Raw genomic sequence first — 26,571 nt, forward strand, 5'->3', positions numbered from 1 at the left:
AAAGGTTTCTTTACATTAAGAGCTGTGAAAATGTGGAATAGACTCCCCCCCAGAGAAGGTTCTGGCTAGCTCACTAGATTTCTTTAAAAAAGGTCTGGATTCTTTCCTGGGTGTATGTAACGGAACTGTGATCCACACTGTGTTTGTGGGCTTCCATCAGTATATGGCTTCCTTCAGACTTGAACAAAGATATCAGATTTTCCAGCTGACTCCATACAAAGCTAGCCGACAACTTAGATTCTACTTGAACCTTCTCCTTTATTGAACAATGCACCCAGTTTATATACAGCATGGACATCCCCCTCCTGATCCGATTATCACACACAGGTCAGGGGCTGCCTGATTACATTATCATATGCAGATAAAATTGTGTACAGAAATAACATTAACCTGAACTAATTATCTAGCCATCTGGACAGAAACAATATGTGAGTTCATTAATAATTAACAATGGGACAGACAGGCTTAACAGAATACACATCACAATTCAATACACAAACAATAGGGAGAACCTGTCTCCGACATTGATGTACAATACACATTATTATAAGTGTAAACACGGAATCCATTTGAAGCAATCCAAACCATATTATCAGTGTCCATTAGGTATCAGTCTTTCACTCCCGGTGACTGTGAGTACCGTCACACATCTTCCCCCCAAAGGTAGACTAACCAGGTACCAGACCTCCAATCGGTCTGTGCCTGAGCTAGTCAGGTAACAAGTCCCAAAGAGTTAATCCATCATGGTAGCTTCCTTGACAAAGATCCACATAATTGTATGTGTGTCCCGGCAGGGCGCATGGTGCTCTCATAGTCTGTGGAAGTATGGTTTGGGCAGGCCAGACTGGGCTTCTTGGTCACCCTGTGTCCCTAATACAGTAGACACAGGGTGACTTACACATAAGAGGGGCCTAGGGGGCTAAGAGAGGTATTTCCCAACCTCTCTAAGGTAAGCTGTGTTCCACGGGCCCCCAACCAAAGTGACTCCCATCACATATCTCCCCTTTCGGAAGGAGACTAAAACAGGAGAAGACCCCAAACGGGTTGACTTTGAAGATAGTCTGTAGTTTCAGTCTCCCAATGTCTGTACCCACACAGTTCCCCAAGCAAATTGTCATGAATAGAGCATTACTCACCCAGCCAACCTCTGAGGCCAGCTGCACTCTGCTCTGTTGCCAGCTCTTCTGCTGGGTTGGGTCATCATTCTGGGGCAGCATCTGCTGGGGCACCATCTGCCGTCTGCTGCTGGAGAGGAGTCAAGAATTCAGGCAAAAGTTCATACACGATAATAAGAGTCTCAGAGAGCATACAGCACACCCAGGGAGATAATCCAAACAAACGGGCAGCGAGCAACAGGAAGTGCCGCCACTCATGGGCTAACCAAATTGCACACTGTTCGCAGCCAGCAGTAGGCAGGGTCAGTGAGTCTAAATTAATGGACAAGATCCTCCCTGTGGCACAACAGGCAAGGCTGCAGGCCGCGAAACGGGGAACCTCCCGGTCCAAGGACACCCAGGCACATGACAATCTGGTGAGTTTTTATTTCAAAGGGGGTGAGAAGCACATTGGTGTGGTGAAGGCACAGATGGACTCTGTTCAAGCATCATTCTCTTGATTTCCTCCTTCTTATCACCTGACACTTTGGGACTCACTGTGAACATTCCTTTAAGGATTGCATATATTTGAACTTTTCAGGATCACCTTTATATTTTAATTTATAGCGCTTCTGGATCACAGATGGTGATGAATATCTTCCAAACCGGTCCGCACGGGAATGCCTAGGAGTCCCCACTCATGGGATTTTAGAGAGGGATAAACCAAAAGGACACCATAGCATAATACCGTATGGGCAATTTATTGGAAGATAAAGAAATACACTTACAATTGTACAGGTGGTAAGAAGAATTCAGAAAAGATAGGCACTCATGATACTACTAACGCATTTCCAGAGATATCCTGTCGCCTTTCCATAGGAGGAGGATGTCGTCTATATAGTGGACCCACAAGTTCCGACCTAGCTTGGGGATAGACAACATCCTCCTCCCACTTGGCCACAAACAAATTGGCCAAGCTTGAAGCGAATTTCACTCCCATCGCAACACCTTGCTGCTGCAAATAAAAATACCATCAAACCAAAAATAATTGTGACTGGTAGCAAATAATAATAAATCCAAAATAAAGTCACAATGGGGAGAAGAGATGGAAGTATCCATCCTCAAATAATGACTCACTGCTTCAAAACCACGAGTATGTGGAATACAGGTGTAGAGGGAGGCAACATCTGCTGTCACTAGCCCCTCCGACACCAAATCTTGAAGAATATTGATTACATTTTTTATATCCCGCAAGTACGAAGGTGTTAACTGTACGAGCGGTTGCAAGTAGAAATCAATATATCTCCCTATTCTCGAGGTAATGGAATCAATTCCGCTCACTATAGGATGACCTGGTGGGTGAGCGGAGTCCTTATGCACCTTAGGTAAATAATATAAAATAGGTGTCCTAAGTGCTGTGGGTATAAGGTAGGCTTTCTCCTTTTTGTCTTTTTGTTTTTTAAAACCCCTATCAATAAGTTTGTGAGCTCTTTCTTCTAAGATACAACCGGATTGCTCAATAATTGAATATATGTATCCATAACACTAAGGATTCTCATCATTTCAGTCTCATAATCAGATTTATCCAAAATGACGATACTGCCCCCCTTATCGGCAGGGCGGATAACCAGATCTTTCTTGTCACAGAGTGATTTGAGACCATTTTTTATCTCTGGCTTGATAAATCCCTTTTTCCGGGGGAATTGAGCTAAATCTTTTAATTTTATCTTGGTATTTTTTCCATTACCTTTAAAACTCTTTTAAAAGTTTTTTGATTGCAGTTTGTATTTTTTAATTTACACTTACAACCTTTTTTCATTCATAGAATGCTAATGACATAGTGTGCAGACACTTGGTTGTTTCCCCATACCGTTCATAGATACGTCTATGTGTCTATTAGATCACTTCCTGTTTTCACAAGGAGGCTTGGATATATCATCACAGCCATTGTGGATGCTGTGATGACGTCATTTCCTGTCTGTATGGACGAGCTATGAGATTGCCCAATCACGTCTATGTGTCTATTAGATCACTTCTTGTTTTCACAAAGAGGCTTGGATGTATCATCACAGCCATTGTGGATGCTGTGATGACATCATTTTCTGCCTGTATGGATGAGCTATGAGATTGCCCAATCACTTTGTGAATATGGAGGTGTATACAGTTTTGAATCCCCCCATAGTGACATGGCTGTCCGGGATTGGCTATTGAGAGGGAGGCTTGACATGCACGCCAACGCCAAATTTTGATCACCATCACTGTCGGTTGGAGTGTCAGCAGCTTTATATTGTGTTTTACTTAACAGATTAGTTTTTAGTTAGCACAGTCACATATTTTCCACTTAATTTATAGTGCTGCCTATGCTGTATTCGCTTTTTGCATTAATTTAGCATTTTTATTTATTTTTTGTTATTTAAAGGTAGCAGCTTTTATATACTTTTATGATTTTATGGTTAATATTTTTGATTATTAGTTTAAATTTAAATTTCCCTTGGTGCTGAGATGGTTTTACTTTTAGTAGTATGCATAATAGCTGACACTACTCTGTAGTATTTATTCAGACTATAGTAAAGAAATTTTCGGTTATAAAAAACACGATCGCGAATTGGTATATGCTAATCGGAATTCACAATTGCATCTAGCCATAATTCTACGTTTGCAGGTTCGCCTAGTTAAAGTCTTAATTACTCTAGATGAGGGTAGTTAAGGAGGAAGCGAGCATTTCTACTCTTTCCGTTACTTCTAGTGTTGAGCGAACACGGACTGTATTATTTGTGTTCGTAACGAATAATTGGATTTTTGTTACCCGAACATGGACACTTTACTGTATGTTCGGGTAAAAAATCCGTGTTCGGTCGTTTTATTTCCGGGTTTTGCATGCTTTGGCGCTCTTTTCATGGCGGGCTTTCAACAGCCAATCAACAATCGTTTAACTGGTGTGCCTTAAGCCATCCCAGCCATGCCTGCAAATGTCTCAGTAGCTGTGATTGGCCGTCTGAAGCATTTGACCAAGTCTTTATAAGTTCCAGGCAGCCGCAGCGGCTTCATTCTGCTGCTTAGATCAGGGACAGAGCACACATACGTGCTGGCTGCTGATTAGGGAAAGACAGGCAGGGAAAACGAATTGGTGTCCGGATATAATTGAGGGACAGGTCGGAGTGTTTAGGCAGGGCGAGTTGTAGGCATTTTAGGGATAGAGTCTGCTGAATTATAGGGTCAGTGTGTTCTACAAACTACAATCGATATTGCTGTGTGGGGTGGGGGTCTGCACTCAATCCTGATCTACGATCTCTTCTCAATCCTGTTAGGGAGAGGCTGCTGCTGAATTTTAGGGAAACTGTGTTCTACAAACTACAATCGATATTGCTGTGTGGGGTCTGCACTTAGTCCCGATCTACGATCTCTTCTCAATCCTGTTAGGGAGAGGCTGCTGCTGAATTTTAGGGAAACTGTTCTACAAACTACAATCGATATTGCTGTGTGGTGTGGGATAGGAGATAGGCAGGTGTCAGTGATCCACATCCATTTTTCTGTGTGTGAGCTGCAGTCAACACAATCTTTTTGGGCTGCAGTGAACACAATCTTTTTGGGGTGCAGTGAACAAAATCCTTTTAGGGTGCAGTGAACACAATCTTTTCGGGGTGCAGTGAACAAAATCCTTTTTGGGGTGCAGTGAACAACATCCTTTTTGGGGTGCAGTGAACACAACCTTTTTGGGGTGCAGTGAACAGCATCCTTTGTGGGGTGCAGTGAACACAATCTTTGTGGGGTGCAGTGAACACAATCTTTTTGGGGTGCAGTGAACAAAATCCTTTTTGGGGTGCAGTGAACACAATCTTTTGGGGTGCAGTGAACAAAATCCTTTGTGGGGTGCAGTGAACACAATATTTGTGGGGTGCAGTGAACACAATCTTTTTGGGGTGCAGTGAACAAAATCCTTTTTGGGGTGCAGTGAACAACATCCTTTTTGGGGTGCAGTGAACACAATCTTTTTGGGGTGCAGTGAACAAAATCCTTTGTGGGGTGCAGTGAACACAATCTTTGTGGGGTGCAGTGAACACAATCTTTTTGGGGTGCAGTGAACAACATCCATTTTGGGGTGCAGTGAACAACATCCTTTTAGGGTGCAGTGAACACAATCTTTGTGGGGTGCAGTGAACAACATCCTTTTAGGGTGCAGTGAAAACAATCTTTGTGGGGTGCAGTGAACAACATCCTTTTAGGGTGCAGTGAACACAATCTTTGTGGGGTACAGTGAACAGAATCTTTGTGGGGTGCAGTGAACACAATCTTTGGGGGGTACAGTGAACACAATCTTTTTTGGGGTGCAGTGAACAAAATCCTTTTAGGGTGCAGTGAACACAATCTTTGTGGAGTGCAGTGAACAAAATCATTTTTGGGGTGCAGTGAACACAATCTTTTTGGGGTGCAGTGAACAAAATCCATTGTGGGGTGCAGTGAACACAATCTTTGTGGAGTGCAGTGAACACAATCTTTTTGGGGTGCAGTGAACAACATCCTTTTTGGGGTGCAGTGAACAACATCCTTTTAGGGTGCAGTGAACACAATCTTTGTGGGGTGCAGTGAACACAATCTTTTTGGGGTGCAGTGAACAACATCATTTTTGGTGTGCAGTAAACAACATCCTTTTAGGGTGCAGTGAACACAATCTTTGTGGGGTGCAGTGAACAACATCCTTTTAGGGTGCAGTGAACACAATCTTTGTGGGGTACAGTGAACAGAATCTTTGTGGGGTGCAGTGAACACAATCTTTGGGGGGTACAGTGAACACAATCTTTTTGGGGTGCAGTGAACAAAATCCTTTTAGGGTGCAGTGAACACAATCTTTGTGGGGTGCAGTGAACAAAATCCTTTTTGGGGTGCAGTAAACACAATCTTTTTGGGGTGCAGTGAACAAAATCCTTTGTGGGGTGCAGTGAACACAATCTTTTTGGGGTGCAGTGAACAAAATCATTTTTGGGGTGCAGTAAACAACATCCTTTTTGGGGTGCAGTGAACAAAATCCTTTTAGGGTGCAGTGAACACAATCTTTGTGGGGTACAGTGAACACAATCTTTGTGGGGTGCAGTGAACACAATCTTTGTGGGGTACAGTGAACACAATCTCATACTTCTGAAGATTTGAGGGTGCTGCCTGTTCCATACTCCTCCTCCTACTCCTCATCCATCCTTTTAGGGGTACAAACAATAGTAATTGGGGCCTAGTGTGGTGGTGTACGTTTGAGATACATACACTTTCTTTTTGATCATATTTTCTATTCCGCTATTCAATTAAAACCTTTGGGGATCAATTAAATTGCGTGATAGTCTGTGTCGGTACGTGTGAGATCCACCTTTCCAAGTTTTTGGGGTTCATCTCATACTTCTGAAGATTTGAGGGTGCTGCCTGTTCCATACTCCTCCTCCTACTCCTCATCCATCCTTTTAGGGGTACAAACTATAGTAATTGGGGCCTAGTGTGGTGGTGTACCTGTGAGATACATACACTTTTTTTTTATCATATTTTCTATTCCGCTATTTAATTAAAACCTTTGGGTATAAACAATTAAATTGCGTGATAGTCTGAGTCGGTATGTGTGAGATCCACCTTTCCAAGTTTTTGAGGTTCATCTCATACTTCTGAAGATTTGAGGGTGCTGCCTGTTCCATACTCCTCCTCCTACTCCTCCTACTCCTCATCCATCCTTTTAGGGGTACAAACAATAGTAATTGGGGCCTAGTGTGGTGGTGTACATGCGAGATACATACACTTTTTTTGATCATATTTCCTGTTCCGCTATTCAATAAAAACCTTTCGGGGAACAATTAAATTGCGGGATAGTCTGTGTCGGTATGTGTGAGATCCACCTTTCCAAGTTTTTGGGGTTCATCTCATACTTCTGAAGATTTGAGGGTGCTGCCTGTTCCATACTCCTCCTCCTACTCCTCATCCATCCTTTTAGGGGTACAAACAATAGTAATTGGGGCCTAGTGTGGTGGTGTACGTGTGAGATACATGCACTTTCTTTTTGATCATATTTTCTATTCCGCTATTCAATTAAAACCTTTGGGGATCAATTAAATTGCGTGATAGTCTGTGTCGGTACGTGTGAGATCCACCTTTCCAAGTTTTTGGGGTTCATCTCATACTTCTGAAGATTTGAGGGTGCTGCCTGTTCCATACTCCTCCTCCTACTCCTCATCCATCCTTTTAGGGGTACAAACAATAGTAATTGGGGCCTAGTGTGGTGGTGTACGTGTGAGATACATACACTTTCTTTTTGATCATATTTTCTATTCCGCTATTCAATTAAAACCTTTGGGGATCAATTAAATTGCGTGATAGTCTGTGTCGGTAAGTGTGAGATCCACCTTTCCAAGTTTTTGGGGTTCATCTCATACTTCTGAAGATTTGAGGGTGCTGCCTGTTCCATACTCCTCCTCCTACTCCTCATCCATCCTTTTAGGGGTACAAACAATAGTAATTGGGGCCTAGTGTGGTTGTGTACGTGTGAGATACATACACTTTCTTTTGGATCATATTTTCTATTCCGCTATTTAATTAAAACCTTTGGGTATAAACAATGAAATTGCGTGATAGTCTGTGTCGGTACGTGTGAGATCCACCTTTCCAAGTTTTTGAGGTTCATCTCATACTTCTGAAGATTTGAGGGTGCTGCCTGTTCCATACTCCTCCTCCTACTCCTCCTACTCCTCATCCATCCTTTTAGGGGTACAAACAATAGTAATTGGGGCCTAGTGTGGTGGTGTACGTGCGAGATACATACACTTTTTTGGATCATATTTCCTATTCCGCTATTCAATTAAAACCTTTGGGGATCAATTAAATTGCGTGATAGTCTGTGTCGGTAAGTGTGAGATCCACCTTTCCAAGTTTTTGGGGTTCATCTCATACTTCTGAAGATTTGAGGGTGCTGCCTGTTCCATACTCCTTCTCCTACTCCTCATCCATCCTTTTAGGGGTACAAACAATAGTAATTGGGGCCTAGTGTGGTGGTGTACATGCGAGATACATACACTTTTTTTGATCATATTTCCTATTCCGCTATTCAATAAAAACCTTTCGGGGAACAATTAAATTGCGGGATAGTCTGTGTCGGTACGTGTGAGATCCACCTTTCCAAGTTTTTGGGGTTCATCTCATACTTCTGAAGATTTGAGGGTGCTGCCTGTTCCATACTCCTCCTCCTACTCCTCATCCATCCTTTTAGGGGTACAAACAATAGTAATTGGGGCCTAGTGTGGTGGTCTACGTGTGAGATACATACACTTTCTTTTTGATCATATTTTCTATTCCGCTATTCAATTAAAACCTTTGGGGATCAATTAAATTGCGTGATAGTCTGTGTCGGTACGTGTGAGATCCACCTTTCCAAGTTTTTGGGGTTCATCTCATACTTCTGAAGATTTGAGGGTGCTGCCTGTTCCATACTCCTCCTCCTACTCCTCATCCATCCTTTTAGGGGTACAAACAATAGTAATTGGGGCCTAGTGTGGTGGTGTACGTGTGAGATACATACACTTTCTTTTTGATCATATTTTCTATTCCGCTATTCAATTAAAACCTTTGGGGATCAATTAAATTGCGTGATAGTCTGTGTCGGTAAGTGTGAGATCCACCTTTCCAAGTTTTTGGGGTTCATCTCATACTTCTGAAGATTTGAGGGTGCTGCCTGTTCCATACTCCTCCTCCTACTTCTCATCCATCCTTTTAGGGGTACAAACAATAGTAATTGGGGCCTAGTGTGGTTGTGTACGTGTGAGATACATACACTTTTTTTTTGATCATATTTTCTATTCCGCTATTTAATTAAAACCTTTCGATATAAACAATGAAATTGCGTGATAGTCTGTGTCGGTACGTGTGAGATCCACCTTTCCAAGTTTTTGAGGTTCATCTCATACTTCTGAAGATTTGAGGGTGCTGCCTGTTCCATACTCCTCCTCCTACTCCTCCTACTCCTCATCCATCCTTTTAGGGGTACAAACAATAGTAATTGGGGCCTAGTGTGGTGGTGTACGTGCGAGATACATACACTTTTTTTGATCATATTTCCTATTCCGCTATTCAATAAAAACCTTTTGGGGAACATTTAAATTGCGGGATAGTCTGTGTCGGTACGTGTGAGATCCACCTTTCCAAGTTTTTGGGGTTCATCTCATACTTCTGAAGATTTGAGGGTGCTGCCTGTTCTATACTCCTCCTACTCCTCATCCATCCTTTTAGGGGTAGAAACAATAGTAATTGGGGCCTAGTGTGGTTGTGTACGTGTGAGATACATACACTATTTTGGATCATATTTCCTATTCCGCTATTCAATAAAAATCTTTCTAGGGCAAGATCTTAAATTACAGAAATATGAGGAGACCGTCAAATAAGGGCCGTGGCCTGGGTCGTGGTGCTGCTGGTAGAGCTCCTGTTGCAAGGAGAGGACGTGGTCGATCTGTGCCAGCTACACGCACAAGTGAAACACCTTCCTCAAGTGTGAGTAGGCGACAGAACCTGCATCAGTATTTGGTAGGGCATCATACGCCTCTAGAAGTGATGAGGCCAGAACAAATGGAGGCAATAGTAGATTGGTTTGCTGCTGACAGTGCCTCCAGTTCCTTCACATTGTCTCCCACCCAGTCTACTGCAGAAAGGTCACAGTTGGCACCTGCAGCCGATGTCCAACCGTCTTTCACCTCACCCCCTTGAAAATCAGGCAAGCAGTCTGAGCCCCAAGCCATACAGCACTCTCTTTTTCTTTTTGATGACTCTGTCAGCAGGGTTTCCCAGGGCCATCCACCTAGCCCTGCCCCAGAAGTGGAAGAGATTGAGTGCAGCGATGCCCAACCACTTATTTCTCAAGATGAGTACATGCAAGGACCATCGCAGCACGTCTCTGATGATGACGAAACGCAGGTCTCAACTGCTGCGGCGTTCAGCATTGTGGAGACCGACAAGGAGGGCAGGGGTGAAGACTGGGTGGAAGATGATGTGGAGGACGATGAGGTGCTCGACCGCACATGGAATGAACGTCATACAGGTGACCTGAGTGGTTTGGAGGAAGAGGCGGTGGTCGCACAGAGCCACCAGCACAGCAGAAGAGGAAGCAGGGTGCAGAAGCGGAGCGGCCGTGCTCTAGACACTACGCCCGCTACTGCCCAACGCAGCAAGGGAACGAGCGCACCAAAGTCAGCTCAAAGGATTTCTCTAGCGTGGAAGTTCTTTAGAAAATGTGCTGATGACAGGACACGAGTGGTTTGCGCCCTGTGCAATCAGAGCTTGAAGCGAGGCATAAACCTTCTCAACCTGAGCACAACCTGCATGATCAGGCATCTAAGTGCAAAGCACGAGCTGCAGTGGAGTACACACCTTCAAAACCAAGAAACGTCTCTGGCTCATCCTGCTTCCTCTTCTGCTGCAGTCTCGGCCGCTCCAGCCACATCTGTAGTGATACCGGCACCTGCCACCCCGCAAACAGATGATCTGTCAGCAACACCACCACCTGGGTCACCAACAACCATCTCCACAATGTCCCGTGGAAGCGTTCAGCTTTCCATCTCCCAAACACTTGAGAGGAAGAGGAAGTACCCCCCTACCCACCCGCGATCCCTGGCCCTGAATGCCAGCATTTCAAAATTATTGGCCTTTGAAATGCTGTCATTCCGTCTGGTGGAGACGCACAGTTTTAAAAACCTTATGTCGGTGGCTGTCCCACAGTACGTCGTGCCCAGCCGCCACTACTTTTCCAGGCAAGCCATCCCTTCCCTGCACAACCAAGTGGGGGAAAAAATCAGGTGTGCACTGCGCAACGCCATCTGTGCCAAGGTCCACCTAACTACCGATACGTGGACCAGTAAGCACGGTCAGGGGCGTTATATCTCCCTAACGGCACACTGGGTAAATGCAGTGGCGGATGGGCCTGAGGCGGATAGCAATTTGGCGCATGTCCTTCCACCACCGAGGATTGCAGGGCGCTTCAGTTTGCCTCCTGTTCCTAACTCCTCCTACTCCGCTTCCTCATCCTCTACCGCCTCCTCATCCGCACAGCGTAACACCTTCACCACCAACTTCAGCACGGCCAGGGGTAAACGACAGCAGGCAGTTTTACAACTTGCCTGTTTGGGGGACAAACCACACACCGCGCAGGAGTTGTGGAGGAGCATGGAACAGCAGACAAATGAGTGGTTGCTGCCAGCGAGCCTCAAGCCCGGCCTGGTGGTGTGCGATAACGGGCGAAATCTCATAGCAGCTCTGGGCCTAGCCGGTTTGACGCACATCCCTTGCCTGGCGCATGTGCTGAATTTGGTGGTGCAGAGGTTCCTTAAAAACTACCCCGATATGTCAGAGCTGCTGCAGAAAGTGCGGGCCGTTTGTGCGCACTTTCGGCGTTCTCACCCTGCTGCTGCTCGCCTGGCAGCGCTGCAGCGTAACCTCGGCCTTCCCGCTCACCGCCTCATATGTGACGTGCCCACAAGGTGGAACTCCACCTTGCACATGCTGGCCAGACTGTGCGAGCAGCAGCAGGCCATAGTGGAGTTTCAGCTGCAGCACGCACGCGTGAGTCGCTCTGCGGAACAGCACCACTTCACCACCAATAACTGGGCCTCCATGCGAGACCTGTGTGCCTTGTTGCGCTGTTTTGAGTACTCCACCAACATGGCCAGTGGCAATGACGCCGTTCTCAGCTTAACTATCCCACTTCTATGCCTCCTTGAAAAAACAATTTGGGCGATGATGGAAGAGGATGTGGCACAGGATGAGGAGGAGGAGGAGGAGGATGAAGAGGTAACATTTCCAAGGCTTTCAGGGCAGTCATTCGCAAAGGGGCTCCGAGGGTGGGTTCCTGCACACACAAACGCCAGGGACACAATTGTCCAGCAGGGGCACAGTTCTGGAGGATGAGGAGGATGAGGAGGAGGAGGAGCTGGAGGAGGAGATGGAACCATGTTCACAGCAGGGTGGCACCCAGGCCAGCTCATGGCCATCACTGGTGCGTGGCTGGGGGGATACAGAGGACACGGACGATACACCTCCCACAGAGGACAGCCTTTCGTTGCCTCTGGGCAGCCTGGCACACATGAGCGATTACATGCTGCAGTGTCTCAACAACGACCGCCGAGTTGCCCACATTCTAACTTGTGCTGATTACTGGGTGGCCACGCTGCTGGATCCCCGTTACAAGGACAACGTACCGTCCTTAATTCACTCACTGGAGCGCGATCGCAAGATGCGCGAGTACAAGCGCACGCTGGTAGACGCCATGCTGCTAGCATTCCCATCTGACAGCGGGGCCACAGTGGAAGCACAAGGCAGAGGAGGAGGAGGAGGAGGAGGAGGAGGAGGTCGCCAACGCAACCAGGGCACCGCCAGCACCTCAGAAGGCAGGGTTAGCATGGTCGAAATGTGGAAAAGCTTTGTCAGCACGCCACAACAAACAGCAGCACCAGCAGCTCAGATGGAACGTCTTAGCAGGAGGCAGCATTTTACCAACATGGTGGAGCAGTATGTGTGCACACGCCTACATGTAGTGAATGACGGGTCTGCCCCCTTCAACTTCTGGGTCTCCAAATTGGGCACATGGCCTGAGCTTGCCCTTTACGCCTTGAAGGTGCTAGCGTGCCCTGCAGCCAGTGTATTATCTGAACGGGTATTTAGCACTGCTGGGGGCGTTATAACAGACAAGCGCAGCCGCCTGTCCAGAGACAATGTGGACAAGCTCACGTTCATTAAAATGAACCAGGCATGGATCCCACGGGACTTTTCCGTACCTTATGCAGAATAGCAATGGATACCGACCTTACCCACCCATTGTTCCATTTTTGCTCTTTCTCACTCTTTTGGGGTGTACCCTCATTAAAATTTGTGAAAAGAAGCAGTGTTGGCTACCTCGTCCTCCTCCTCAGGGCCAGATTAACGTAGGGGCTATTGGAGCTGCAGCTCCAGGCCCCTACCTTTTATATAGGCCCCGGGTTGGCCATATTCACTGTTACCGCTCTTCTGTCACTTGTAAACACAGAAGTCTGGCTTCTATGCTCGCTTCCCCAGGCAGCACCCTCAGAACCTCCCCACACAGCGCGAAGGCCAGACAAGGAGGGACAGTTGCCGATGCATGGATGTGTTTATGGGCTTCAGAGACAGCATCCCATGTTGAATTAGGCATGAATGGCTGCACCCTTCCTCCTCTGGGTGCATGCCAAGGCACGGCCCTTAAGGCCCTTCAAAATCCTCAGCACCAAGCCCATGATGCTCTTAATCCAGCCCTGGTCAACCGCCCATAGGTGTGCGCAGCCTATTGCATTAAGGTGTGCACCCCAAAGTTGAAATACACATGCATGTGTTTGCCTACAGGTACATGGCCCCGATACATTACTCTCCCTGCTGGCAAAGAGAAATAGAGCAGAGCAGGTCTGAGGGAGATCTTTCCCATCTCCTCACTGGCAATGCTATGTGCCCTAGGTGATTAGGGTGTGCCCAGGCACACCCGGCACACCCTGTGCGCACGCCTATGTCACCGCCACATCCACCACCACCTCAACCTCCCTCCTACTCCATATGGGCCTCGTCCTTCAGAGATGAAGAAGAACATTGTTTTATTTTTCTGTTTTTTTTTTGTTGTTTTAAGTTATTTCCCTATCCACATTTGTTTGCAGAGCACTTGCCATGCTCTTAATTACGTTTTGCTGCCATTTGCAGCACTCTAGCCCTTTCCTTTGGTGTTTTAGAGCCATTTTAGTGCCTGAAAGTTCGGGTCCCCATTGACTTCAATGGGGTTCGGTGTCCGGGAAAAGTTCGGTAAAAGTCCGGGACACGGACCCGGACTTTTTTTTAAAGTTCGGCCGAACCCGTCGAACATGGACATCTAGGTGTCCGCTCAACCCTAGTTACTTCCTTTTAGTGAATTAGGGCCAAAGTGTCATTTCTTCAGTGCTGTCACATGAAAAGATATAATAAAATATTTACAAAAACGTAAGGGGTGTACTCACTTTTGTGAGATACTGTAAGTGCAGTGCCAGGAAATCTGGGTGATGTCATTGGCCAAATATGGTTTTGTCCATATTTGGATAATGATGAGATGAGGGATTCCAGCCAGCATTTTTACAAGCTGAATGGAATCTATCATTTAATGGTGGTAGTGATACTGCCACTAAGTAAATGCCTTCTGACTTCCTCAGTCAGAGTTTGAGGAGGTGGACAATCTGGCCAAATCTGGCCATTTTCTTCATCGATTTTTTAAACTGCCAACAGGCTGTGCTCGAGTTGAACTCATATTTGACCCAAAGCTCACCTCTATTTATGAGTAAGCACATTTAGCTCAAAACATGTTAGGGTCCTTTCTTAATGTAATTTTGCTGTTTAATGCTGTCTTGAACATAAAGCCTATGATTGACAGTGAGTACCTGGAACCTTTTTGTTTCGTTTCTGTTTTTTTCGTTGGAAGTTTGCATATAAAAATCTGGTACCTTCTTGGGTACAAATGTTGCCTCTGCATTATTGTATACAGAAACTGAATACTCCCTTATAGCAGCAGTTTTCAAGGAAATTTATGCAAACAGAAAATGTGTTTTTCATCCTATAATGAAAATATCATGTAGCACAACCCCAAGTAGGAGCTGCAGATGAACAGGGACCCCACTCACACCTACACAGCCCAGTACGCTGAATCTTCACAGGCACACAAAGTCAGAAAACAGCCCGTAGCTTTGTTTTTGTTGTTTATTAGGGGGTTAACAACATGTAAAGGGCTGGGGAGTTATGGGATGCCCATTTGACTTCAGAAAACTACAGGGACAACTTCCTATGTACAGTCTCCTCTTCACTTTCCTCCTGCCCACTCTTGACCTCTCTTGCTCAACCTATTCTGGTACACTCCTGGGGGAACATTACAGTCTCCTTGTTAGTTCAGTATCAGCCCATTACAGGCAGGAAATCCCAGTACCTTACCAGTAGCAGACATTGAGTGATACAGCATGTAACTTTCTGTTCTTTTTCCTTTGTGGTCACTGCCTCATCAGGCCCTGTCAGCCAATCTGGCTGCAGCTGCCTCTTTCACCAGCCCTCCTGGCTGGCTCTTCACATCAGTCCACCAGATTGACCCAGCCAACTCTGCTGACTCTCAGGAGATCGCACAGGGAAGGATGAAGAATTAAGCTCACCACTGTCTTCAAGGTAGACTGGCTACATGTGGCAGTCTCCCCCCTTGTTAGTCCCCACCAATGTTTAACTGTGTTCTCTCCTTGCTCCCATGCCTCCAGGGAAAGATTCCTCCCATGTGTCTTTGGCAGGATCTCTCCCAGGCCCTGGCCCAAGGCAAGTCACCCCCCAGACTAGGGGGTACCCCTTAGTGCCACCGGAAGCCTCCTCAACATTGCATCTCTATCTTCCATCAGACTGCCCCTGCTGGAATGGCTCGTGTCTATTTATGAGATGAACTCAGTCCTCTGCCAGCCCACAAATAGGGATTGGCTGGGGCCTCATAGAAAATGCATGGCAGGGCCTCCCAACCCCCACCCTCTAATTCCAGAAGGTTCTCCAACCTTCCAGACACCAGGGGGAGGCACCAGAGAGCTGCCAAGATGAGTCACCCAACCCTGAACTCTAATAACCCTGACCCAATTACAGACTCACATATGTACAATATGAGTATGGTTTGCCTATTCTAGACACTACATCTAGCACACACAGGGTGTTACTAACATTTAAAATGAAGTAAACATATTAAATAAAAAAGTGAACTCACTGTAAATATGCTCTCATCAAGTTGAATTAGTATTTTAAAAAATATAATACACCAGGCAAAATGTATTTATTAATATAGCCATTTACACACAATATATTTGAAACAACCCTGTCAACAATACATTACAAACAGTTTGCAAAAGAATATGTTTAATGGAAGGTTCTGAAGACAGTGAGTAAAACTGTCTCTCTTGAAGTTATGGGTGGCACTAGTGTTATACTAATATTTTGGAAACTTTGTTGCCCTCTGTTCACAGTGGTTCCTCCCTGCTAAGTGACTTTCTTTGTTCTATAGTAGGTTAGTGGTAGGAACCTTCAAGAAAGCAAAAAGTTATACTAACTGTCCATTGGAAGAGTAAGTATTAAACTTTAAACTTTAACAGTGTTCATTCTCTTCCTAGTGCATTAGTAAAATACTAAAATTTTCCATGATATACAGTAGATATAACGATAATGTTAGCTCTATTTATAGATTATATTTTTATTTGCACGGGTCATCATAAATTTAAAAAAATAATTATCGTTTATTTTCAAGCAAACCTGTTTTTGTATTCAGTTCAGGTGTGAACAGAATTATAAAACATTTTGGGAAAAAGATACAGCCAAGAAGTCCAACACTTGATGCCATTATAGCAAAAATCTCCACAGCTACCATGTCTTTCCCTTTAGTGCTCAGATAGGCCGGGATCATGGCAATCCAGACACTGCAGAACACCAGCATGCTGAAGGTGATGTACTTGGCTTCATTGAAACTGTCGGGTAATGTCCTGGCTAAAAAAGCTATAATGAAACTCGCAGCTGCCAGAAGCCCCATATATCCCAGGACAGAGGAGAAGCCAATAACTGAACCCTCATTACATTGAATGACGATCTTTCCCTGATATGAGTAAGTGTCTTGATCCTGGAAGGGGGGAGAAACAGACAACCAAGAAACACAGATTATGACTTGAACAAGTGAGAACACACAAATTATAAAATTGGGCAGTTTGGCTCCCATCCATTTCTTCCAGGGACTCCCAGGTTTAGTGGCTTTAAAAGCAATACACACCATGATACTTTTTGCAAGAAGAGAACATACAGCAACTGAGAAGATGACACCAAAAGAGGTTACACGCAACATGCAAGCTACATCTACTGGACGGCCGAAGAACAAGAAGACACAGGGGAAGCTCAACATGATGGAGACCAGGAGAAGATAGCTCAGATTCCGGTTATTAGCTTTAACAATCGGGGTGTCCTTGTAATGTATAAATATCCCCATTATTAAACCAGTCAGAAAACAACAGAAAATGGAGACAGCTGAAAATACTGCAACAATTGTATCATCAGTATAGGAGAGAAATTCCACTGATTTTAGAACACACCGATCCTTCTTCTCATTGGGCCATTCTTCATTAGGACATTTCATGCAGTTTTCACTGTCTGCAGAAAGGAAAATACAAACACAATGAACATTGGTGTCAACGTTCCTATGAAAAAAAATGATCCTTGGCTCTTCATCAGTGCATTGTTGGAGAGTATAATAAAATATACTAAATATCTATTATTATGGAGATTTAATACAAAAAGAGAGTGAGAGGGAGAGAGAGAGATTCAGCTGAGAGCTCCCGGAGAGGTATTTCAAGTGTCAAAGTAGGTTTAAGGACTTCCTGCCCATGTTTATTGGTCAGTGTTAACGCAAAACAAGGAGATTCCCTTGCAGCAGAAAACAGCAATTGAGCAACCACCCATTTAGGCCCGGTTCACACTGGTGCGACATACGCTCCGACTTTGGGAGCACATGTTGCATGACGTGTATAAATCAATATTTCCCTATGAGAGCCATCTTAACTGGTCCGACACAAGTCAGTCCGACTTTGAAAAAGGTTCCTGCATTACTTTGGCCTGACTTGGGCATGATTTCAGCCCATTGATTTGAATGTCAGTCGGCAGTCACATCAAAGTCAGATCACCATCTTAACTGACCTGACTTGTGGCATGCAATTTGTGCTCTGAGGATCTTGAGGGAGAAACCCCAAGCCAAAATAAAACAGAAACTGCATTCCCCACTCACAAGGACCATACCAGACCCATTTGATCTGGTATAGATTTTGTGGGAAAACCCCATGCCAAAAAACCTTGCATGGGTTCCCCCCTAAAATCCATACCAGACCCTTATCCGAGCACACAGTCTGGCAGGTCAGAAAAGGGGAGGGACAAGCAAGCGCCCCACCCCCTGGACCATACCAGTCCACATGCCCTCAACATGGGGGGTAAGTGCTTTGGGGCAGGAGGGCAGGGTCTCCAGATGCCCCATGGCTAAATAAGTAATGGTTCACTGAAAGGATATATAAGTAATGGCATATGCCAGAGTTTACACAACAGCAGGAGAAGACGTCATGAGGGAGAAGAACTAGCAGTAGAAGACAGTGGAGGCAAATGTACCAGAGGAAGAAGAACCAGAGGAAAAATAATTTAGTGGAGGGATAAAAACCAGAGAAAGAAGAAATCACGGAAGAGAGAAGAACCGGAAGGAGAAGACTGGAGGAAGAAGAGTCATAGCTATGAAGGGGCATTCTTCAGTTTTAATAAAGGACTTTGTCAAAAACCTGTGTACTATTACTTATTTTTGACACTTTTTTGGGTGAATGAGTAGGGGTACAATATAAATAGGATGGGGGGATGGGATTTGGAGGCCCCCCTGTTAAAGGGGTTTTTCCAGGTTCAGATAAGCTCCCAGCTTGCATACCCCCACAACCACCACCCATGGTTTTTGGGAAGAGGCCTTTGTCCCAATCAACTTAGCTACAAGGTGCTTTGGGGCTGGGGGCACAGAACTCTACCTGCCCCAAAGGACCCACCCCCCCATGTTGAGGACATGTGGCCTGGTATGGTCCAGGAGGGGGGGCACTCACGTGTCCCCCCTTTTCTGACTTGCCAGGCTGCATGCTCACGTAAGGGTCTGGTATGGATTTTTGGTGTGACCTCGTGCAGGGTTTTTTTGGGTGGGGTTTCCCCTCAAAATAAATACCAGAACAAAAGGTCTGGTATGGTCTTGGGGCAGGAAACCCATAAAGTTTTCTTTTTTTTTTAATTTTGGCATGAGGTTCCCCCGTCAATAATTATTATTATGATATAATTCTAGGCTCTTGATATGCTTTGACGCTGTCTTTTCAAGTAAGAAGGAAGATTTCAAAACTCTCAACAACCATCACTGTTCTTTTTCCTTTACCTCATCATACTTTTGCCTCTCCCCATTCTCCCTCCCTCATTCTCCTTCCCTATTTTATTGAAATGTAAATTTTATCATTTACATATTCGGAATAAGATGTAATGACTATATTTACTTTTTCTACAATTGATGCTTTTGTCAGATGGCCTTTTGATATTTTTACATGCTTAAAGTGTTTTTAAAGGCAACTTTTCTTTTGTTTAAAAATAACAAACATGTTATACTTACCTGCTCAATGTTATGGTTTTGCACACAGCTGCCCCAATCCTCCTCTTCTTGGGTCTCCCACTGTTGTTCCTGGACCCTCCCTCCACCAAGTGCCCCCAGATCAAACAGCTTGCTGTGGGGGCACCCAAGCAGGTTTACTCCTGAGCCACAGCTCAGTGTGTCGTCCTTTCAGACACAGAGCAATGGCTCGTCCCCGTCCCCTCTCTCTTCTCATTGGCTTGTAAGCCCTAAAATTTTGCATGCTGATGAAGTGGCAGCAAACTTCAATACCCAAAGTTTTCCATAAGCAACATTTTTCAAGCTGTCGTCAGTTTAGAGTTACCTGAAAAATTGCCTTAAAATTGTTGCTCTCTCTCTGGTGTGTGTGATGATATGTAGCATGTGTAGCACAATATGTAGTTGTCCCTAATGTGTGCGCTTATGTACGTATATGCTTTAATGTTATGGTGGGCGCTCCAAAAAAAAATTGGGGGGGGGGGGTGGATTTGTTTGAGTGCTTGGGTGTACCTTTACTCTTTTAAATTGTTTTGCACTATTGCTATCACGGGGGACCAATATTACCCTATGCAATAACATGTTGATAGTATCAGATTCTCTTTATTAAGACATTCTCAATTCCTGTAGCAGCTAGGTGTGTGTGTAACCCCCACCCCATTGCAAAAGGTGAAAGAGATAAAACACAGACACGTGTCAAATTTTGGGAAGAATGTCAATGTTCTCTTTCTATCATCTATTGATGGTTTCCCCTGATGATGATGTTCATGAGTACAGTATATATTATAATAAACCTGTAGGATTATATATAGGGCAGTAAATTAAGACATATTTCTGTGCCGATTATTACTTGCAATGGAGAATCTGTTATTTTTATGGGCGTATGCAGTCCACATTAGGTTATGTTCACACTGATCTGAGGCAGATGTCACACGACTTCTGCTCAAACTTTGCCCTGTGACTTCAGGTCCGACTTTCATGCCACTTCAGTGAATGGGAACTGCTTTTGATCTGACTTTGAGATGATTGCAACTTGTACTTTGACCAATCAGAACAATTTATTTGGCTCTGGTATGGATGAAACCTCATGCCAAATTTATAAAAAAAAAAACAGCATGGGCTCCCCCCAAAATTCATATCAGGCCCATTGGGTCTGGTAAGAATCTTAAAGGGGAAACCCCATGCCAAAATGTTTTAAAAAAAATGGCGTTCCCGCAAGACCATACCAAACACTTCAGTATGGATTTTGAGTGTAAGCTCCATGCCAAAAAAAATGGCGTGAGGCCCCCCAAATCAATACCAGACTCTTATCCGAGCATGTAGCCCAGCAGGTCAGGAAAAGGGGGGATGAGTGAGCGCCCCCCTAGAAACATACCAGGCCACATGTCCTCAACATGTCCACCCCAAAGCACCTTGTCCCCATGTTGATGTGGACAAGGGCCTATTTCAAACAACCCTGGCTGGTGGTCATGGGGGTCTGCGGGCAGGGGCTTATCAGAATCTAGAAGCCCTCTTTGAGAAAGGGGGCCCGTGGAATCTGCCCACCCTATGTGAGGGAGTATGGGGTACATTGTACCCCTACCCATTACCCATTAAAAAAAACAGTGTAAAAAAGCAGATTTTTGACAAGTCCTTTATTAAAAATAAGGAATGTACACCGTCGTAGCTCCAGCGTGAATCAGGATGTCTTCCTTTTCCGGTTCCTCCACCAATGTCTTTTTTCTCCGTTTCCTTTCTCCGATGTCCTTCTTTCCCTTGTATGCTCAGATAAGGGTCTGGTATGGATTTTAGGGGGGACTCCACACTGTTTTTATTTTTATTTTGATGTGGTTGGGTCTGGTATGGACTGGGGAGGGGGGTGCATGCTGTTATTTCTTTTTTTTTTTTTATTATTGCCGGCTGGTAACTATAAGTCAATTTAAATGTGATTTTAACATTTATTTTTTTTTAGAAATTAAATTTTTGCTGCAGAAAGTTCTATACATGATACAGATCTGCCACTTTGCAGGCAGCCTAAGGGGATCCCCCAGGCACAATATTTAAAGAAATGTATAATTTCTATTGTTTCACTTAAAGAGAAACAATAATTAAAAAAATTATTAAAGATAGATACTTGGGGGTTCCCCTTAGTAGCATGTTTAGAACCTGGTGCTGCAAAAATGAAATTTCTAAAGAAAAAATTGAGTCAAATCACATTTAAATTGACTCACGAAATTGAAATAGCTGACCTGGCTATTTTAACAAAAATAAAGAAAAAAACTATCTGCAGTCCCCCCCCCCCCCCCTGTCCTTACTAGGCCCTTTCGGTCTGGTATGAATTTTGAGGGGAACCCCACACCAAACTTTAAAAACAAAAATAGCATTCATACCAGACCCTTATCCGAACATGCAGACTGGCAGGCCAGGAAAGGGGGAGAATAAGCGAGCGCCCCCCCCTCCTGAATCACACCAGGCCACATGCCCTTAACATAGGGGGGTGCTTTGGGGCAGAAGGGCCCCCGATACAAGCCCCCCTCCATGTGAATGAGTATGGGTACCCCTACCCCTTCACCAAATAACTGAAAAATTATTAAATAGAGTGTTTGACAATCACTACACCAAAGCCTCACTGACAGGAACGAAGAAAAAAAGATACTCCGCCATCAACGAAGGCTAACCGTCTACTGCAGGCTCCACCATTTCACAGTTCTTATATAGGTAACAAGCAGAGCCACCTGGGACGTCACCTGGTAGCACCACCCCTTGTGACACCACCGATCAGTGTATGCTGGGTTGGGTCGGTGACGTCACAAGGGGAGATACCACCAGGTGACATTGCCAGGTGGGTCCACCCCTTACCTAAATAAGAATTGTCAAACAGCGAAGCTTGCAGTAGATGGGTTTTTTTTGTTTTTTCTTTGGGTCCAGCGGTGGCTGCGGTATTGTGCTTGACAATGGATCTACATCGGGGGACATTGATGTTTTATTTTTATTAAAGGAATTGTCAAAAACTGTCTCTATGTTTTTATTCCTTTTCGACATTTTACTTAGTAAATAGGTAGGGGTAGGGATTTTGGAAGGGACCCCATGCAGTTTTTTTCCTGATTTTTGTATTTTCGGCAATGGTATTGTATTGCCAGCAATTTAAATGTAATTTTGTTTTTTTTTTTTAGAAATGTCAGTTTTGCTGCAGCAGGTTCTATAGATGGTACAGATGCACCATTTGTATTGTTTCACTTTAAGCATCAATAAAATCACTGCTCCTTTAAAAACAATATTTTTAAAAGTTTTTTTTGCATTTGTACACATTCTTCAGGGCAGTACCCACACCTCCATACCCTTGTTATGGCCAATATCTTGCAGAAAAGTCTTAAAAATGGGCACTTTTGATTTTCATGTTCGGGTCCCGATGACTTCAATGAGGTTCAATGTTCGGGTCCGAACTTTTGCTATGTTCAGGAGTTCTGTTGCGAACCGAACTGAAGGGTGTTCAGTCCATCTCTATTGAAAACATAGAGAATGCAAACCATTGGAAAATAAAACATTCTCTCTGAGGGCTCAATTCACTAAAGAATATCTCATGAGATAATTGAATCATGTGACACATTTTCTCCAATTATCTCATGAGATGCTGAAAATGTCAATTCACTATCATTCCATGAAATAGTTACCTCACAAACCAAAAACATGAGGTAAATAACTTATAAAACAGTGTTAGTCAATTTACTAAGAGAATAAATACATGAGTTAATTAAATAGTGGTCCAGGCATGAGGAACAGTTTTTAAGGAGTGTAAAAATATAACAGCCAATTTTGAGGAGTCCCTTTTGGATTAGCTTCTTAGCAGTAATACGTATAAACTTAAATATGGAAAAATACAGAATCATCAGGGTTGATTTACTTTTTTTTTTTTTTTAAAGCCCGTAGCGTGTGAAACACACTCAAAAGACTTCACCCGGTGCATAAAAAAGTGCTCACACACAAACGTGAGGAACACAAAAAGTGCACAGGGTGTGCGAACACAAATGGTCTTCCCTCCGAAGAGGTAGGACCCGAACCTCGATCCCCCGGGGCGCAAGACTCCTGACAGGGATTTAAGGTACTCATGGTCTGTCTGGCCGAAACCAGACCGACCCCGTTCTTCAGGGGGACTGCCGAAACAGCCCCCACCGAGTACTAAGTGGGGCTCCCCCGAAGGGAGACCCCATGAGAGAGGGCGAACTAAGCCAAAAGGCCATATCCACCCCCTCCCAAGACTCAAGGCAGGGCCCGAGGACCCACACCCTACAAGTCGTGCAGTGAAAAAAAGGTGATAGAAAGTGACAAACTACAAAGAAAAAGCACACACAAACAAAAAGGTGGGGAAGGGGAAGTGGAGAGGTGAATTAGTGCCCTTGTGAAAATACAAGGGCAGGCCTTCCGGCCGGAATAAAACATTTTTTTTTTCAGTAATTGAAAAAAACATTTAAGGAAAGGGGTTGATTAAGAAAGAGATATAAATGTTTAGGGTTGGAGGGGGATGGAGGTAAGGAGATCACAGAAGGGGTGGAAAAGTCTGTATTTTATATAACCTAGTGTTTTTCATCATAATTTATGCTGTATTTAACATTCATTAATGTTTATTAATAATAATAATTAATTAAATGTTTATTGCTGATTTACTAACTTACCCTTCTGATTCTAGTTAGAGGTATAAAATTGAATGTTTGCTAATTTAACATAGTTATCACTCTGTCTTTTCAATTTATGCAAAGTGTTCTATTGAATGAGGTGGAGAGGCAGGGCAATGCAATCATGATCTCTGTCTCATCCAATTAGAGAACACTTTGCAGCCATTGAGAAAATGCAGAGCCAACACTGAATGGTGCCTGTGCTAAGTGGGCAACCCCCTGTGTTTAGTAAGTTGCAGGGCAGCCAATCAGCATGGGATTCAGAAGCTAATAAACATCACTAGAGTAGAGGTGCCTACTACAGCTGGAAATAAGCTTTTAACCACTTTACCACTAGAGCATTTTGCTGTCTTACGTCTGGGCCACTTTTTGCGATTCAGCGCTGTGCGACTTTAACTGACAATTGCGCGGTCGTGCGACGCCGTACCCAAACGAGATTTACGTCCTTTTTTTCCCACAAACAGAGCTTTCTTTTGGTGTTATTTGATCACCTGTGCGCTTTTTACTTTTTGCGCTATAAACAAAAAAAGAGCGTTTATTTTGAGAAAATAACAATATTTTTCACATTTTTTTATAAGAAATTCCCCCCAAAAAAATGTAAAAACCAATTTTTTTTTTAATTTTTGGCCAATTTGTTTTCTGCTACCTATGTTTGGTAAAAAAAATCGCAATAAGCGTATTTTGATTGGTTTGCGCAAAAGTTATTGCGTTTACTAACAAAGGGAAAGATTTTTGTCATTTTTGGTGTTTTTTTTTTTAACGCGTAATGGCGGCGATCAGCGATTTTTTTTGCGGGACTGCGACATTGCGGCGGACAGATCGGACCCTTGACTGACATTTTTGACACTTTTGGGGGTACCAGTGACATTACTACAGTAATCAGTGCTATAAATATGCACTGTTACTGTAAAAATGACACTGGCAGGGAAGGGGTTAACTTTATTGGAGAGGGAGGGGTTAATGTATGCCTGGTGCTTACTGACGTGTGGGGGGGGGTGACTTTGTGAGACAGGGACAGATCGGATGTCCAGCTATGCTGAACAGTCCGATCTGTCACTCCCTGTCACTGAGGAGATCCGCCCGCTTGTGTTTACACAGGCGGGCGGATCTCCACACTAGATCCCCGACGATCGGGGCAGATCAGCGGCGATCGCCGCTGCTCCTCCCCTGGCCCGACTCCCGCTGTGAATGAAAACAGCGGAAGCGCGTCTCCGGAGGCGCGCGAGCGCCGCCTACAGGGGAGGAGTCTGACGACGTAGGTCTACGTCGTCAGACGGGAACGAGCCACTTTGCCACAGTACTATTACAGTACTTAGCGGTAAAGTGGTTAAAGATCAGGAGGGGAGAGATTTAGTAGTTTTGTATAGTAGTAGTAGCAAAAAAAAGCTGGGCAGGGGTGACACCATTTTTTTTTAGTCCACAAACTCCTGTTTATTGTCAGCACACAACAGGTCTAAGGAGCTAAGTGCATTTCTGCCAGGATCAACAGGTATATTTCTGTACTTGCAGGTTATTTGAAGATATAAAACATGAGGAAATGTAAATACATTGCAGAAATGTAACGCATATTTTTTTTCCAGATATATAATTTAACTTTAGCTGTAACTTCTACATAATCCAAAAGCAGCTTACTAACAAATACAAACTCTACCAGAAATGTTGGATATCTCTCCTTCAGGACATGGGATACACTCATAGCAACATTCATGAATTGAAGATCCAAACATTTTTCTGCTGCCAGGTAAACAGGGATCTGAACATCGAGATACCGGAACCTAAAAATCAGATATTATTATTGTTTTGTAGAGGTCCATCAGAGCCACTGAATCTATACAAACTAAGATTTAAACATATGGATCAGGTTTAGGTTTGCGACTATCATGGGTTCAAAGCAAATCCTGCGAGTTAAAAATATCAAGTCCCGGTGAAATATTTTGCAGGTTCACCCAGGAGAATTTCTTTAACCAAAATTCAGGCATAGAAGAGCCAATAAGAGGGATTCTGGATACATCAGCCCCCTCACTATAAATGGGGCACAGAACAGCTATAGTGTCACTGTGTTAGAAGCTGCTATAGTAAAACTATAGGGAAGGCTGACAAACTGCAAAGGGAGAGATTACATTTTAATTGCTAGCTCTTGGGCCATCAGCTCATTTTTGTTTTGTTTTCATTATGATAGTTTTTTTTTTTTCTTTAATTGTATGTTTTAGTTGTTTCAAAGTCACTTTTGATAGCTGTGATATCTATAGCAAACCTTTGTTTCATGTTCTGGTGCGAGGCTTCTCTAAAAATAAATGGGCTATTATTTCATGAGGTTGGTATTTGGGGATCGTTTGGGAGTAAATTTGAACTATTGTTTAACCACTTCTGGACCAGAATATTTTCTCCCCCTTAATGGCCAGCTTTCTTTTGGTGGTATTTGATCACCTGCGTGATTTTTTTTTTTTTTTTTGCGCTATAAACAAAAGAAAAGCGAAAAAAATTTGAATGTGTACAGTCACTTTAACAGGAGAAGGGTGGAGGTGAAATAGAAGAGCTAGGGAAAGGTGTGGAAAGAGTGGATCCTGGTGTTCAAGAGGGAGGAACAGGGCAGGATAGCTGAATCAATCAGAATAGCCCTATACAAGTCTATGCAACATAGATCTATATT

At 44.1% G+C, this 26,571-nt stretch overlaps 1 protein-coding gene across 1 annotated transcript; it reads right to left on the reverse strand.

The window, feature by feature from the left end:
* Positions 1 to 16,356: 16,356 nt before the first annotated feature.
* On the reverse strand, positions 16,357 to 25,690 carry LOC309549965 (vomeronasal type-2 receptor 26-like; the record flags this gene model as incomplete). The annotated part of the gene is made up of 2 exons (XM_082250443.1): positions 25,573 to 25,690; positions 16,357 to 17,261 (listed from the first exon to the last, which is right to left on the reverse strand). Exons 1-2 carry the CDS (start codon positions 25,646 to 25,648, stop codon positions 16,357 to 16,359), a joined length of 981 nt encoding a protein of 326 aa, XP_082106569.1. The 5' UTR covers positions 25,649 to 25,690.
* Positions 25,691 to 26,571: the final 881 nt, after the last annotated feature.

This window comes from Pelophylax lessonae (genome assembly GCF_965119305.1).
Source record: "Pelophylax lessonae genome assembly, chromosome: 1".
In the NCBI taxonomy this organism is placed as follows: domain Eukaryota; kingdom Metazoa; phylum Chordata; class Amphibia; order Anura; family Ranidae; genus Pelophylax; species Pelophylax lessonae.